The sequence below is a fragment of the Vulpes lagopus genome, chromosome 1, assembly GCF_018345385.1.
Source record: "Vulpes lagopus strain Blue_001 chromosome 1, ASM1834538v1, whole genome shotgun sequence".
NCBI classification, from domain to species: Eukaryota; Metazoa; Chordata; class Mammalia; order Carnivora; family Canidae; genus Vulpes; species Vulpes lagopus.
In genome coordinates this window covers 121,508,368-121,526,170 of record NC_054824.1, presented here as the reverse complement: position 1 = coordinate 121,526,170, position 17,803 = coordinate 121,508,368, and the positions used below count along the sequence as shown (strand labels likewise).

At 38.4% G+C, this 17,803-nt stretch overlaps 1 protein-coding gene across 1 annotated transcript in view; it reads right to left on the bottom strand.

Moving 5' to 3' along the window:
* LAMA3 (laminin subunit alpha 3) overlaps positions 1-17,803 on the bottom strand; it is a 249,718-nt gene that overhangs the window by 167,214 nt on the left and 64,701 nt on the right. The window contains exons 6-8 of the mRNA XM_041769356.1: positions 17,698-17,789; positions 13,681-13,796; positions 10,321-10,439 (exon numbers count right to left, since the gene is read on the bottom strand). Coding sequence (XP_041625290.1) covers positions 10,321-10,439; positions 13,681-13,796; positions 17,698-17,789 — 327 coding nt within the window. The remainder of the gene's footprint in view (positions 1-10,320; positions 10,440-13,680; positions 13,797-17,697; positions 17,790-17,803) is intronic.

Sequence of the window (17,803 nt, the reverse complement as noted above, 5' to 3'; positions counted from 1 at the left end):
AATGATCTCTCTCCACCACGTGAGGATACAATGAGAAGGCAACTATTTGCGAACCAGTGAGTGGGCTCTTACCATATGGTAGATCTGCCAGGACCTTGATCTTAGACTTCCCAGCCTCCAGAACTGTGAGGAATAACCGTTTATTGTTTAAGCACCTACCCCGTGGTATATCTGTTATAGCAGCCTGCACTAAGACAGCTGGATTTCTGATCGGCACACTTGCTGTAGGGCATATGTATTCCACAAGCAAATTCACACTTCACCTTGAAGCATCACCTAGCAGCTCCCCAAGCCACCTGACCCTGCATGGCAGCAACCCCCTTCCCTTCCTTGTCAAGACTCCCCGTGCCCTTCTGTATATGACATACGATAGGTTACATTTTTTTCCCCCAAATGAAGAGCCAATTGGCCCAACATCATGTAACATCCATCTTTCTCTTCCATTAGAAATCCCAATTTTATTGTAAATCAAATGCAAACATCTACATGCATGTGTTTCTAGATTCTCTACTCAGGAATGTTTTGCTATCTTGGAAAACAAATTTCCCCCCAAACTATTCATCTTTTGTCTGTCCTCTCATATTCTTTTATTTATGAGAACTTTAAGGGCAGCCCGGGTGGCTCGGCAGTTTAGCGCTGCCTTCGGCCCAGGGCATGATCCTGGAGACCCGGGATCGAGTCCCATCTCGGGCTCCCTGCATGGAGCCTGCTTCTCCCTCTGCCTGTGTCTCTACCTCTGTCTCTCTGTTTCTCATAAGTAAATAAATAAAATCTTAAAAAAAAGAAAAAAGAAATGAAAAGAACTTTAGAATCAGTCTGCCAATCTTCATTAAAAAAAACCCTGTAGGAATTCTGATAACAGTTGCACTGAAGTTATAGGATATTTTTGAAGAAATGGTGTACTTATATATTGAGTCTGGAAACACATTATGCCTCTCCATATAGGTCTTCTTTTATAAATTCCAATAAGGTTTTATAGGTCTGGATGCAGCCCCACGATGAATTCTTCTACAATTAACTGGAGTCCAATATTTAGTTTCTTTTAGTGTGAAATTTACATACAAGTGCAAAACTCTTAATTGTACATTCACTGAGTTATGACAGATGAATACATCTGTGAAACTCAAATCCCTGTCTCAACATAGGACACTACCATCACCTCAGAAAGTTCCCCATGTCCCTTTTCAGTCAATTGCTCCATCACCAACTCCCCAGAGTCAACCATCGTTCTGATTTTCCCCAATACTGATTAATTTTCCTTGCTCCAGAATTTCATTTAAATAGCCCTCATTCTATAGGTATTCTTTTCTGTATCTTCTTTCATTTAGCATGATATTGTTAAAATTCTTGCATTTTACTGCATGAATCAATAGTTTGTTGTTCACTATTGCTCATTGGTATTCCATCATATAAATATGCCAGTTTGCTCATCCATTCTATTAATGGACACCTAGGCTATTTCCAGTTTGAGGCTATTGTGCATAAACCTGCCATAAGCTTTCTGTAAACATGTTTTCATTTTTCACAGATAAATGTTTAAGACTGGAATTTGTGAGTCATGGGGTAGGTGTCTATTTAGTTTTCTTTTCAAAAACTGCCAGACATTTTCCCAAAGTGGTTGTGCCATTTTTTCATTCATACCAATAATGCATGAGAGGTATGGTTGCTCCACATCCTCACCAAGATTGATGGTAAGTCATTATAATTTTAATTTGCATTTCTTAGATGACTAATGATATTAAGCCCCTTGTTGTACACGTATTGGCCATTCACATGCCTACTTTTGTGAAGTGACTATCCAAATCTTGTCCAAATCCAAAAATATTTTATTGGGTACTTGTCTTTTTATTACCTAGCTGTGGACATTTTTTACACATCCTGGATATCAACCGTGTGTCAGATTTACATTTTGTGAATGTTTTCTCCACATCTGTGGCTAGCCTATTTGTTTTCTTAACAGTGTCTTTTGTGAGCAGAAGCTTTCGATTTTGATGAAGTCTAATTTGTTAATTTTTCATAATTATTGCTTTCTGTGACTTAAAAAACTTTGTTCATGTTCTGAATCACAAAGATATTCCCCTATATTTTTCTCTAAAGAAATGCAGCTTTCACTTTTCTTTAGTCTAATCCATATCAATTTTGCTTTTATGTAAGATATGGAGTAGTGTTTAAGTTTATTATTTCCCACAGAATATCATTATTCCAGAACTATTTGTTGAAAGGAATTTCTCTCCTACCCTCCTGCACTGGATTGCTTCAGTATTTTTTTTTAAAGATTTTATTCATTCATTTGAGAGACAGAGAGAGAAAGAGAGAGAGGGCACAAGTGGGGGGGAGGGGTAGAGGGATGGGGACAAGTAAACTCCCCGCTGAGCAGGGAGCCTGACATGGGTCTCTTATCACAGGACCTCAAGATCATGACCTGAGCCAAAGTCAGATACTTAACTAGTGCCCCTGCTTTGGTATGTTTATCAAAAACCAAATGTCCATATAAGTGTAGGTCTGTTTCTGTACTCCCTATTCTGTTACACTGATCTATTTATCTATCTTTATGTTGATATCACCCTGCTGTGATTACTATAACTTTATACTTAGTCATAAAGCAAGATAATGTAGCAGCACCTGGGTGGCTCAGTCTTAACAGTAGATTAAAAACTGGAGTCTGTTAAGCCTCCAACTCCTGATTTCTGCTCAGGTCATCATCTCAGGATCATAATATCGAGCCCCATGTCAGGCTCTACATTCTCTCTCTCCCCCTGTCCCTCCCCGGGTGCTCTTGCACTCTTTCTCTCTCTAAAATAAATAAATAAATAAAATCTTTTTTTAAAAAAAAGTAAGATAACATACCTCTTCTCACTTTATTCTGCTTCTTCGCAATGGCTTTGTATATTCTAGGTCATTTATGTAACCATAAATTTAAATACAAACTTTAGAATCTGCTTGTCAATTTTTACCAAAAAACCTATATTCAAGGGGCACCTGGGTGGCTCAGTGGTTGAGCGTCCGCCTTTGGATCAGATAATGATTCTGGGGTCCTGAGATCAAATCCCATATCAGGCTTTCCACAGGGAGCCTACTTCTCCCTCTGTCTATGTCTCTGCCTCTCTGTGTCTCTCATGAATAAATAAAATCTTTAAAACAACAACAACAACAACCCTATATTCAAGCTTTAGATCAGTTTGGGAAGAACTGATAATAATATTGAGTCCTTCAATTCATAAATATCTTTCCATTTACTGAAGTTTTTCTAAATTTCTGTCAGCAGTATTTTTTAGTTTTAGTATAAAGGTCTTGCATGCCTTTTATTATATTTATTCCTAAGCATTTTATGATTTTGATACTATTTTAAATTGAGTTTTTATTTCATTTTCCTATGACTGCTGCTAGAATATAAAAATACAATTAATTTTCACATATCATCCTGTATTCCCACAACCTTATTAAATTCACTTATTAGTTCTAGTAGTTGTTTTGTATATTGCCTACTAGGATTTTTTACATAAATTATGTCACCTGCAAGTGCAGACAGTTCTATTTTTCCTTTCCAATAGTAATGCCTTTTATTTCTTTTTGATTAAGGCATGTAATGGTTAGGATCTCCAGGGCACTGTTTAATAGAATTGGTCAAAAGTAAGCGTTCTTGCCTTATTCCTAATCTTTAGAAGGAAATAGTTCAATATTTCACCACTAATATTTGTTACTTGCATGTTTTTCATAATTGGCATTTGTCAAATTACACTATTTCACTTCTATCTCTATTTTGCTAAGGGCTTTTATTGTAAAATGGGAATGACTTTTGTCTAATGGTATTTCACATGATCCTTCTCTTTTATTCTGCTACTATGTTTAATTATGCAGACTGATTTTTTTATTTATTAATTTTTTATTTTAATTCCAGTATAGTTAACATACAGTGTAACAGTAGTTTCAAGTGTACAATATAGTGATTCAACATTTCCATACATCACCCAGAACTCATCACAACATGTGCCCTCCTTAACCCCCATCACCTATTGTACCCATTCCCCCACTCAAGTCCCTTCTGGTAACCATCAAATTTGTTCTTTATACTTTAGAGTCTGTTTCTTGGTTTGTCCCTTTCTCTCTCTCTCTCTCTTTCTTTGCTCATTCATTTTCTTAAATTCCATATATGAGTGAAATCATATGGTCTTTGTTTTTCTCTGACTTATTTCACTTAGCATTATACTCTCTAGCTCCAACTATGTCATTGCAAATGGCAAGATTTCATTCTTTTTATGGCTGAATAATATTCCACATATACATATATATACACCCCACACCTTCTTTATCCATTCATCATTGATGGACACTTGGACTATTGCCATAATTTGGCTGTTATAAATAATGCTGCTATGAACATCAGAGTCATGTAACCCTTTGAATTAGTGTTTTTGTATTTTGGGGGTAAATACCCAGTAGGGCAATAACTAAATGTAGAGTAGTTCCGTTTTTAACTTTTTGTGTAACCTCCATACTATCTTCCACAGTGGCTAAACCAGTTTGCATTCCTGCTAACGGTGTAAGAGAGTTCCTTTTTCTCCACATCCTTGCCTACACTTGTTCCTTATGTTTTTGATTTTAGCCATTGACCAGTGTGGGGTAATATCTCTTTGGGGTTTTGATTTGCATTTCCCTGATGATGAATGATGATGATCATCTTTTCACATGTCTCTTAACCATCTGCTGGCATTCTTTGGAGAAATGGATGTTCATGACTTCTGCCCATTTTTTAATTGTATTATTTGTTTTATGGGTTAGTGAGTTGTTTGAATTTTTAAAATATATTTTGGGGGAAGCCTCGGTGGTGCAGCAGTTTAGCGCCACCTGCAGCCCAGGGCGTGATCCTGGAGACCCTGGATCAAGTCCCACGTCAGGCTCTCTGTATGATGCCTGCTTCTCCCTCTGCCTGTGTCTGCCTCTCTCTCTCTCTCTCTCTGTCTCTATGAATAAATGAATAATCTTTAAAAAATAAAATAAAGTAAAATATATTTTGTCCCTTTATCATATCCCTTTTTTGTCCCTTTATCATAAAGGGTCATATTTTGACCCTTTATCAGATATGTCATTTGTAAATGTCTTCTCTCATTCTGTAGACTGCCTTTTAGTCTTGTTGACTGTTTCCTTTGCTGTGCAGAAGCTTTTTATCTTCATTTAGTCTGAATATTTTATTATTGCTTTTATATCTTTTGACTCAGGAGACATATCTACAAAAATGGTGCTAGCAGGAGCACCTGGAAGGCTCAATCAGTTTAGCATCCAACTCTTGATTTCAGCTCAGGTTGTGGCAGGAAGCTAAGCTTGAACCCATTCTTTACCCCCCTCCCCAGTGCCACATTTTAGGTAGATGGCATTATATTTATACCACTTATCTTGTGAATCCTTTGATGATTTTTACAAATATACTTATTTTTTAGACTCTCATGTATGGTCTTTTCTTTGTACTCAACGAGCCTCCTTCAATATTTCTTGTAGTCATGAACTCCTTTAGTTTTTATTTGTCTGAGAAACTATCTCTCCTTCCATTCTGAATGATAGCTTTGCTGGTTGCAGATTTTTCTCTTTTGGCACTTTGAATATATCATGCCACTCTCCTCTGACCTGCAAGGTTTCTGCTGAAATCCACTGATAGCCTTATGGCATTTCCTGTATGTCACTGTCTTCTTTTCTCCTGCTGCTTTTAAAATTCTCTTCTTATGGCTATTTTTCCCCCTTTTAATTACTATATGTCTTAGTGTGGACCTCCTTGGGTTGATTTTGTTGGGGAATCTCTGTGTCTCCTAGATCTGGATAGCTGTTTCCCTTCCAGATTTGGTAAGTTGTCAGCTGTTGTTTCATCAGATAAATTTTCTGCCCTCTTTTCTGTCTCTTCTTCTAGGATCTCTATAACGCAAATATTGTATAAACTTGTTGGAGTTGCCAAGTTCCCTAAGTCTACTTTCATTTTAAGCTATTCTTGTTTCTCTCATTCGTTCAGCTTGATTAATTCCCATTACTCCATCTTCCAGGCCATTAATTCATTCCTCTACTTCCTCTAGTGTGCTATTTATTCAATCCAGTGTATTTTAAATTTTGTTTATTGTATTCTTCATCTCCGATATGTTGTTTTTTTATTTATTCCGTCTCTGTTAAGCATCTCACTTATGTTCTCCACTCTCTTCTCAAGTCCTGTGAGCATCTTTATGATCTTTGTTTTAAATTCTCTGTCAGCATATTACTTATATCTATTTTGCTTAGGTCTCTTGCTGCGGTCTTGCTATGGTTTTGTCCTATTCTTTCATTTAGGACATATTCCTCTGTCTCTTCATTTTATCTAACTCTCTCTATTTCTATGTGTTAGGAAAGTCATCTACACCTCCTGTACTTTAAAGTAATGGCCTTATAAAGAAGAGTTCTTGTAGTGCCATGCAGTGCAGTGTTTCCTTTTTCACCAAAACCTGGCACTTCAGAGGTGCCTCCTATGTGTGATTGCATGCACCCTACTATTGTGACTGAGTTGCTTTTTCCTTCAGTCCAGGCTCCTGCAGTGGCTCTCTCTTCACTGTTTTGGACAGTGTTTGGTCTCTACAATGTTAGTGAACCAGTCTGGGGCCACCGAGCTTGAGTTTAGTCAGCTAGGCATTTGACAGAGATGCAGTAGCATAAAACTTCAGGGTGCTTTACCTGGGTTGTCCCCTGAGAAGCTTTCAATGGTAGGCAGGGCCTGACTCACAGCAGCTGTCTGCCCTCAGCCCACCACTGAGGCCTCCATCTGACTGGCGTGTATAGTTATCTTTCTCTTCTCTGGGGCAAGAGTCACTTCAGAGTGGTGCTGGCCACTATAGGGGCTGCTTACATACTGCTAACCCTATAGCAGCATCCTGTATGGGCTCTGGCCAAAAGGTTATTGGAGAGCGCAGATCCCCCAAGCACAATATGGAGGCTGTGCTAGTAAGCTTTGCACACCATGAGAGTGGGTTCTGTAGCTCTGGGACTGAAGCAGTCCATCTGGATCCATAGAAGTCAAACAGGGGAGGGAGACGACAGTGCTAGTAAGCTTTGCTACCCCCTGTCCCCTGCGAGCGGGGCCCTGCAGCTCTAGGACTGAGGCACCATCCAAAAGGGTGGATCCTTGGAAGCATATCATAAGGGAGGATGTGGCAACTGAGTAGTGGTGCTAGCAAGCCTTGCATCCCCATCCAGTGCAAGAGGGACCCTGCCATCCCAGAGGTGTGGATTGGTGGAAGCACAGTGTGTGGGAGATGGCATTAGCAAGTTAGGTAGCCAGTTGCTCAGGTGCCCATGTGTTTACACGGGGAGGGGGGGATAGAGTAGGGTGGGAGGGGTTTACCTGCCATTTCCTTTGTTCTTGGAGGAGTTACCCAGTGATTTCTGTCCCTCCTGGACAGACTCTGAGATGAGTAAATCACTTTCCCATATATCCCAGGATACTTTCAAACTGCTGCTATATCTCCACAGGCTTCTGTTGTGCTGGCTCTTTAAGGGCAGGGATTCAGTCTCCTCTCCCCTCTGGCTCTCCCAGAACTGAGCCTGCTGCTTTTGGTAAATTCCAGGCATTAAGTCCTGCTGATTGTAAGAACTCATGAAATCTGGCCCCTCTGGATTTTCAAAGCCAAATGTTACATGGAGGGGGTGGTGAATCAGGTGTCCCTACCCCCACCTCCAACAGTCCTGTGAGTCCACTTAGCTCCCTGTCTCTTCCTACCCTTTACAAGGTGGCCTCTTTACATTCAGTTGTGGAGTTTATGGTGTCAGTCTTCAGGTTGTTCTCTGAGTTATTTGCACTGCTGTGAGTATTCTCCAGTTGTATCCATGGGTTGAGGTGAGGCCAGGGTCCTCCTACTCCACCATATTCCTCAGCCTGCAGATTAATTTTTTGAATGTTCAAACAACCTCACTTTCCTGGGATAAACCTCACTCATTCTAATATACTATCCTTATGCTATATTGCTGAAGATCTGAGTTTCCGTCTGGCATCATTTCTCTATAACCTGAAGAACTTCCTTTATCATTTCTGATAGTGCAAATCTCTTGGTTAACAAATTCCCTCAGTTTTATTTTATCAGAAATATTTGTCCCTTTGCTTTTCCTTTTTTTAAAGATTTATTTATTTATTTATTTATTCATGAGAGACACACACAGAGAGGTAGAGACAAAGCAAGAGGTAGAAACAGGCTCCCTGAAAGGAACCCAATGCAAGACTTGATCCCAGGATCCCAGGATCCCAACCTGAGCCAAAGGCAGATGCTCAACTGCTGAGCCACACAGGCATCCCTGTCCTTTTGCTTTTCTTATTGAAGGATATTTTTGCTAAATACAGAAATCTTGGTTAACAGTTCCTTCCTTTTTCTTTTAGACTTTTAAGATATTTTCCACTGTCCAATGGCCCCCACAGCATCTAATAAGAAGTTCATGTTCATTGTTAGGTGTTGTTTTTCTCTACTTTCAAAATTTTCACTTTTTCTGTGGTTTTCAGCAGTTTGATTCTACAAGCTCCAGGAGTTGTCTTCCTTGTATTTACCTAGTTTGGGATTCAATAAGTCTCTTGGATCCTGATCTATTGAAAAATTTGAGAAATTTCTTTCCATTGCTGTTACCACTGCTACCACTGTTGCTGCTCTGCTGCTCCTACTGCTTCTGGTTCTTCTCCTTCTCCTCCTTCTTTCCTTCATCCTCCTCCTTTTTTACTACGTTCTCTGTCCTCTCTTCTGAGACTCCAATTGCATGTATGTTAGATCTTCTGATATTATCCCACAAGTTTACAAGTTTCTGTTAATTAAATTCAAAAATCCTTAACTGCTCATTTCAACATCTGAGTCATTTCAGGATTGTCCCTATTGATTATCTATTTTCTTGAGAATGAGTCACATTTTGTTGGTTCTTTGAGTGTAAAAAAATTCTGACTTGTATCCTGGACATAATAAATATTATTCTGTAGAGACTCTGGATTCTGTAATATTTCTCTAAAGAATATGGAATTTGTTTTGTTTTGTGACATAACTAACTTGACTTTACCCAAACCGAAAACTGTAACTCCTTGTGAGCTAATTCAAATCTCAAATAAATTCTTTTACTCTTAGCTGAAACCCATTCTGTGTATCAATGGCTCAGGGGTCAGTGAGAAACTTGGGAAGATTTTATATGCAAAATTAGAGATTTTTTTCCCTCTCATGATTTTTTTCTCCTGGACTCCCCAGTCAGTCTCCATAAATTACAGTTGTTCCGTCCAAGCTCTACACTCCTATACTTAAGGGAAGAGAGACTCTAGTTTTTCTAAAGAAATTTTAGCTACACCACAAAGCACCAACTTTGGTTTGTCCTCTGGCTAAAAGTCAAAAACATATGTAGCTCACCCTATGCTGATCCCTTTTGCCACGCAGCAGCTTCCCTCCAGTACCCTCCTGCTCTTGTGTACTCCCCACTGGCTTCAGATCATTGGTTGGGGGAAAAAAGACTCCCTGGTTTTTTGTGTTTGTAATTTGTCTGTAGTCTATAGTTATGATCTGTGGAAAGTTTGGGTCCTTTTGGACATACTAAGCCATAACAGAGGCAGAACTCTTCTTACTCATGGATTATGAATATAATATAAAAGTTAATTAGGCAGAGATACACACTTTAAATGGCTAAACTGGCAAATTTTACATTATGTATATTTCACCACAATAAAAAAAATTTAATTATGTTAAGTATCTAACTCAAACAACTCATTTTAGGTTTAAGTTGGAAAAAAAATGCAATGAACCTAAACAAATCTCAACAATTTCCTATGCAAAAGAAAAATGCTTTCACAGAGCCACTATTTATTTATTTTTTTGATGGTTTTCTGGAAGAGCAAAGTACAAAACAGAATTTTTCTGAAAGAAGGAAGAGGAGGAATAAGGTATTTTTAAAGACACATTGAAGTGGCTTAATCCTTCATCTGGAGAAAGGACTCCACCTACACAGCCTAGTCCAGTGCTTCTTCAAATTTAATGTACCTGTGAATCACCTGAGGGTCTTTCCCCTACTATCTTAGAGTCCTTCTACCACAAGATGGATAGCATCCATGGTCACAGCTAGGGATTCTTCCCCCTATTTAGGTAAAGACCTAAATGAAGATAATCAATAAAATTTGGACAAACATATCTCAGTCCATTTTCTGTACAATCCCTAAATTACATCTAGGTAACAAAGACTTTTGTGTACAAAAGTAGAAAATACTTTCAGTTGCATATCACTTTATTGACATCTTTCTGGGAGCATGGCTTAATGAATGCTCCTTTCAGTAACATATCTACTTTGACCTACTAAATAATAACTCACCTGACAATTAATGCAGACCCCACCACCTGCATAGATGCCATGGATATTCAAGCTTGCCTGCTGCCTCTCAACATCTGGATCATAGTAACAGTCAATGGCATGACCATGGCAGTTGCATGCTGAAAAAAGCATTCTAAGTTAATATTTCATTATTACTGTGAGACATTTTGTAAATTCCCCTAGATAGGATGATCACTCATTGTGCCACAATAAAGTCTATTCTGGAACAGCATATTCTCAATGGAAAATTGTACAGATTTTTACACAAAGACTCATCTACAATAATATACAATTAACAGCTTCTTTTGATTAATATTAAATGGCAGAGATTTCTCCTTAAAAATATGTATAATATAAATTTATATAAATAATTTATATGAACATATAAATTATATAAAATTTATATAAATACATAATTATTATGTATTATAAAATTATATAAATTTTATATAAATACATAAATAAATATGTATTTATTATATATAACATATTATATGTATATATAATTACAACAAATTAAGATAAACCAAAATGCCAGTTAGGTTTCCTGCACAATGAGAATATTACTTTTATTGCTATTACTACTAATAATAAGAAAAATTGAGCTCTTGGTGCACTGTGAAATGCATGTTTTACATGCATTATCTCATTTAATCTATGCAACAAGTCTCTTAGGTAGGTACTATTATCCCCAGGGCCCAGTTGGAGATGCTGAGGCTTAAAGAGGTTAAACCATATCTCCAGCAAGAAAGGTAGAATCCTGACTGTATTGACTCCAAAACCAATTGTCTCAGCCAATACCGTGAGTTTTTCGTCTCAGTACTATTTATAGTAGCAAAAACTAGAAATAATCTTAATGTGTAATTATAGGGAAATGGTAAGCAAACAACAGTGTCTTTGCTTGACTGTCAGTTCTATGAAGGCAGGGACAACCTGTGTTTTGTTTCTAACAGAGTCCAGTCCCCAGCATATAATGAATACTCAGCAAACACTTGCTGGATACACTTGAATCTAGAACAACAATACTGTGTGCCATCAAAAAAGATGTTGACGAGTTTTAATAATATGAGAAAATATCTAAACCATCAAGTGAAAAAGAGCAGGATTCAAAATTGTATAAATAATTGTATAAGTAATTATATAAATAATCTAATACATATCAAATAAGAATATTAAAGTATGCATGAAGAAAAGACTAAAATACCTAGCAAAATATTCACAGGGGTTCTTTTTGGGTAGCAAAATTATTGGTGATTCTACTTTTTAAAAACAATATCCAAGTTATCTACAAGTAATGTATAATACTTCTAAAATTAGAAAATAAAATTTAGAAGCCATTTAGGCTTTTCATCATTGCCAGGATGAAAAAGATCTAACATGAGTAAAATTCTTATTCTCTTTTAGAGAGAATATATATTCATTACATTCCACGTAGATCAAATTTTCCAGGTCTTTCTAGTAATTTGTATGTTTTAATCAAGTTCCCAGATAAATCTATTAGGGAAGAAGAGTGACAAGGGGTAGTGGAAAGGGAGGTGGGTGGGGGTTGGGGTGACTGGGTGATGGGCACTGAGGGGGGCACTTGACGGGATGAGCACTGGGTGATATTCTATATGTTGGCAAATGGAACTCCAATAAATAAATAAATAAATAAATAAATAAATAAATAAATAAATAAATGTTAAAAAGAATTTCAAGTTACCCTGTGGGTAACAGGCTGAGCACCTCCTTATTTTCATTTCTTCAGTGGTGCCATGATTTTTTAAAATTCATGGCATTTATATTTGCTACATCAGTTATTTCTCAAGAAATCTGTTCATTCTGAATTACATTAATTCAAATAGAATCTAGAAGGCACCTAACAAATGGATCTCAATAGGTCTGATTTCCATATGTTGGTTTCAGTAGCTTGTAACAAAGTTTACAAGCTTTGACAAGTTTACCCTGAGATGCCTGGGTGTCTCAGTGGTTGAGCATCTGCCTTTGGCTCAGGTCGTGATCCCAGAGTCCTGGTATTGAGTCCCTTATCAGGCTCCTTGCAGGGAACCTGCTTCTGCCTCTGCCTGTGTCTCTGCCTCTTTCTCCATGTCATGAATAAATAAATAAAATCTTTTTTAAAAATGTTCCTATGTGCTGGAGTTAAGCAAGTCATTCACCAAAAGGTTCCACCAACCTGGAAACCTAATCAAATTGCTAATGTTAGAGTTCATGTGATAAAACTCATTCAATCAAAATATCCTAAACCAGTACTCAAAAACACTAGAAGAAATGATTCCTGATGATTCCTTTTCCCTCTTTCTGGTCCCATTCTCCAGGAGGTCAGGAATGGGGAAGTAGTCACTGGGAAGGCGTCTATTAGCCGTTACTATAAAGTAAGAACAACTAACCACATAACACCCCTGATTCTAGAGATCCCCCTGACCGTTCAGCTTGGGCAGCATCAACACCCTGCAAGTATTAGAATCTCTCAAAGTGCTCTCAGAACTCCTCAATAAAAATCCTTTTGAGTGTTTGCTAGTCAGAGAGATCTTATCTCTTATTAGTTACAAAAACCATTTGGCCAAAAAGTATAAAGTACAGACTCTTTCTTACCCAGTTCAACAAGGCTGAATCCAAATACATTTTCATCTTTTAAAAGAAAAACAAATCTGTCTGCAAATGCTAAAAATATTCAAAAAAAAAATAGGTCACAGTTTCCGGAGCCAATAATTAAAACTTAACGAAAGTGTTTTCAGCAATGGGAATAAATATGTGGCTTCCGAAGAAGATCAGCTTACAAGAGTATATTCAGTTGGATGTCTTAGGGTTTGTTTATTAAAAATAATGGTTTTCTTACTTTATATTACACCATAATTAAAAGCAGCCTCTCACCTCTTTTCTTTCCTTCGCTGGTCCCCTCCACCTTGTATCTACCCTAATCATACTGCAATATTCCCCTTTTCTAATCAATGCTTCCAACTGTCTGTTTAGACATCAGTCTCAAAATCTCCCCACCTCAGTCCTTGAAAGAGTGAGGATTCCCATCAAGTATCACATCCTAAGAAACGGTAAGGGTTTACAATTTAATAGTGCTTATGTGAGCTTATCGACTGCTAAAAAGAGAGGCCAGCATTAAGTGAATGCTTAATACATTAGAGATTATTATTGCTGTTATTTTTGTTCTCCTGTTTATATCTGAATTTAGAATGGGGCACTTTTGTCTCCAGTCTGTGAGTTTTTCATTACAATAGACAGATCTGAGTCCCTAAGACTGATGCGACCCAACCCTCTCCACAATCACATAGCATCAGTCCTCAGGGAGAAAGGGGGGCAAAGCATGGATGGGGTCTCACTTCCTGGAGCCCCTCTTCCAGCACTCACCTTCACACTCATTGCTCTGCTCCCATGTGGCCGGTCGCCAGCGCCTCTGGTTGTACCCGGCACAGCAGCGATCACACGTCTTCCCACAGGTGTGGTGCTGGCATTCACACTGAAACCTGGTCATGTGGCCAAGCACACCTCAGTTATTCAAAAGTTTTGATTAAGATCATTTGTTCTTGTGTCAAAAACTGACAGCCATGGTGGTTACCCAAGGTACCACTCATGGAGCAATTATGAGAACAAAGCACTTTCCATACATTATTAATTCAAGTCTCCCTCTCATCCTGCTTATTATTTCTATTTTGTAGATGGTGACACTGAGATTCCGAGATACTAAAACAAGTCAAGTGATGGTAAGTGGAGAGCCAGACTTTAAACCTAAGTCTGTCTTAACTCCAAAGTTCTAACTCTTTCTTCCCTGCCACCTTCCATCATAGGAAATGAATACAGGAGCAAGGAGTGCTGAGTTTGCTAGGAGGTGTTGAGTCTCACATCTTCACAAAGATCTGGAGCAGTCCCATGAGAAAGGTCTGCTCAGGCCTCTTGCTCTCAGCCTGGAATCATGCACAGAGATTCACCAAACCCAAGAGCCAGGTCCTAACAAGATCTCAGAGGACTAAAAAAAAATTATTTAGGGAGGACTGCTTGAAGAACATAGAGTTCAACTACTCTTATAGAAAGATTAAAACTGAAAGCAGAAAAAAAAATGGGTCCTAGTCTGAATTGTATTTGTATCACCCACAAATAATTGCTTTTTCTTCTTCTTTCTCAGCCTAGGCTGATGGTCGATAGAGAAAATTCATCCTTGTATCTGCCGTAAGGATGTTATTGAAGATGTTGCTGACTAGAGAATCCTCTTCATGATGATCACCCCACACCACTCCAAGAGAAATTTCTTATCTGGTCCTAGTGTCAGCCGTCATGCTTGTCCTAAACAACTGATCACTTTTTAGATTATGATCATAGTGAAATAAGAAACTAGGCAGGTTTCCCCTTTTGAGTTAACTGCTAGGAAGTTCAGAACTAAATGTTATCCATTCACGTTTCCATGAACCAAGTCATTATGGTAGACATGCTTAATTCAAGCCCTCTTCTGTCTCTTCATGGGTTCTACTTGATTAGCAACTAACTTTTCTATTGTCCAGGTTTTGTTCCCTCTGCTAAGTCACTGCATCCCCTTAAATATAAGATTTTTTCCTTGGGGGTTGGCCACAATGACTTCTTGCTAGACATGTCTCCAAAGGCAAGAGAAACAAAAGCAAAACTGAACTATTAGGACTTCATCAAAATAAAAAGATTTTCACAGCAAAGGAAGCAGTCAACAAAACTAAAAGGCAACCTACAAAATGGGAGAAGATATTTGCAAATACCTTACCAGATAAAGGGCTAGTATTGAGAATATATAAAGAATTTATCAAACTCAACACCCCCCCCAAAAAAAAAAACAAAAAAAAAACAGTTAAGAAATGGGCAGAAGAATGAACAGACATTTTTCCAAAGAAGACATACAAATTGCCAACAGCCACATGAAAAAATGCTCAATATCAGGGAAATACAAATCAAAACCACAATGAAATACCACCTCACACCAGTCAGAATGGCTAAAAGTAACAACTCAGGAAACAACAGATGTTGGTGAGGATGCAGAGAAAGGGGAACCATCTTACACTATTGGTGGGAATGCAAGCTGGTGCAGCCACTCTGGGAAACCATATGGAGGTTCCTCAAAAAGTTAAAAATAGAGCTACCCTATGACCCAGTAATTGCACTACGTGGTATTTATTTAAGGGATAAGAACCTAGTGATTCAAAGGGGCACATGGAGCCCCATGTTTATAGCAGCAATGTCCACAGCAGCCTAAATAGGGAAAAAGCCCAGATGTCCATGGATAGATGAATGTATAAAAAAGACATGATGTATATGTATGTGCAATGGGATATTACTCAGCCATAAAAAATGAAACCTTGCTATTTGCAACAAGGTGTATAGATCTACAGAGTATAACGCTAAATGAAATAAGTCGGTCAGAGAAAGGCAAATACCATATGATTTCAATTATATGTGGAATTTTTTAAAAAACAGATGAGCATAGGGAAAGGGAAGGAAAAATAAAATAAGATGAAAATTGAGAGAGAGGCAAATTGTAAGAGACGCTGAACTCTAGGAAACAGTGTTGTTGGAGGGGAGGTGCACGGGGGGATGGGCTAGCTGGGTGATGGACATTAAGGAGGGCACTTGATGGGATGAGCACTGGGTGTTATATGCAACTGATGAATCACTGAATTCTACCTCTGAAACTAATTTTTTTAAAAACATTTTAAGATCTTTTTCCTGTTCTTGGATGTGGATTTCCTCGGCATTTGCATGAATAAGCCTGTTGGGCAGAAGCAAACCAGCAAGGAGTGGGAGGAAAGGCTGTTGTGTTGGTGTATACTGGGGCAAGGGGAAACAATTTCTCTACTCACCTTGATTTCTCAATCTCTACCACACAGTATGGAACCCTTCCAGGTCTGCCAAAGTCAAGGGCTTGGCACCCCTTCCAACCAGGAAGCTCAGACCTTCTCCAATGACTTCAACTCCTCTCCCACGTGGTGCCATTTTGTCTCAGGCTAAGGAACACTAAACCGACCCCTTTTCTCCCCTCTCTCTCCAACTCAGGACTTCTCTGTTCTGACTTCTAATGTCTTAGGGCTCTACCCTCCAGGAGACAATGGATTCATCATTAATAAATACATGCTTGCCAATTAAAGGCTAGTCAGCTGATGGGTTCATGATGCTATCTCAGCACTGTCTGATCCCTGACAACATCAGGGATTGCTGCTGGTTAGGAATAGGGCTCCACACCACATAAGTTGGTAGCTGGCATCTGTGCCTGAACATGAAGGCTAATAAAGAACGAACTTCATCAGATAAAAGTAAAACATCTCTGGCAAATACCACTCATGGGGAATTGCAGACTATAAACAAAACACCGAGAGAAAATGACTACCAACTCTAGCATCCAGTCATTTCCAGTCACAACAGCATCCCTCTTGTGTTGATAACATGAATGTACAGTTGAACACTTACTAGTTAATATCCATGCACCTTATTGTATGTATAATAGACCTCCATTAAAAAAAAATGGGTTCACCCATGTTCATAGCAGCATCCTTCACTATAACCAAAAGGTGGCAGTAAATGTCCATCGACAGATGAATGTATAAGCAAAATATGGTATGTACATAATAAAATATTATTCAGCCTTTTAAAAAAAGGAGACTCTGACACATGCTACAGTATAGACGAACCTTGAGAACATTATGTTAAGAGAAAGAAACCAGTTGCAAGAAGACAAATACTGTGTGATTCCACTTACATGAAATACCTAGAGTAGTCAAATCCATAGAGACAGAAAAGAGAATGGTGGTTACCAGGGGCTGGGGAAGGGAGGAGTGGGGAGCTGTTGTTTAACAGATATACAGTTTCAATTTTGCAAGATGAAATGATTTCTGGAGATTGTTTGCACAACAATGAGAATGTACTTAACCCTACTGCCACTTAAACCACTGCCACTTAAAAATGGTTAAGTTAGTAAACTTTATATCATAGGTATTTTACCATAATGAAAAAAAAGAAGAAAAATATTTGGAAATGTGTACCCCCTGATCTCGTTAGATCTGGGATGACAAGTTTTGGTTTCTCTTACTAACTCTCATCAATTATTCATGGCTGCCTGGGGGGGCGGGGCCACCGCCTGGGTATGCTCCACCCCCACCAGAGGATTTGGTGGCTGCATCCCAGATCATCCACTGAGGCCTGTGATCGATTAGTTATGTCTGCTAGGGGCTGGTTGAGGCATGTGGAAGCAAGTGCAGGGCCAGAGGAGGGAAGAAGTAACACACACCATTTATTTGTTGACAATGAAACATTCCTATTGAGGGCAAGAACTTAGAAGTATTTAATGGGATGCAAACATCTACTGAAACAATGAGACTTATTCACAGCAAAGCTCAAAAATGTGTACCATGTACTTACAATTTTTCTGGATTGTTTGCATTGCACTCTTGGGCATGGCCATTGCAAACACACCGCCCACCAATGCTGATATCTTTTATGCTGTAATAATACTATATATAACAGA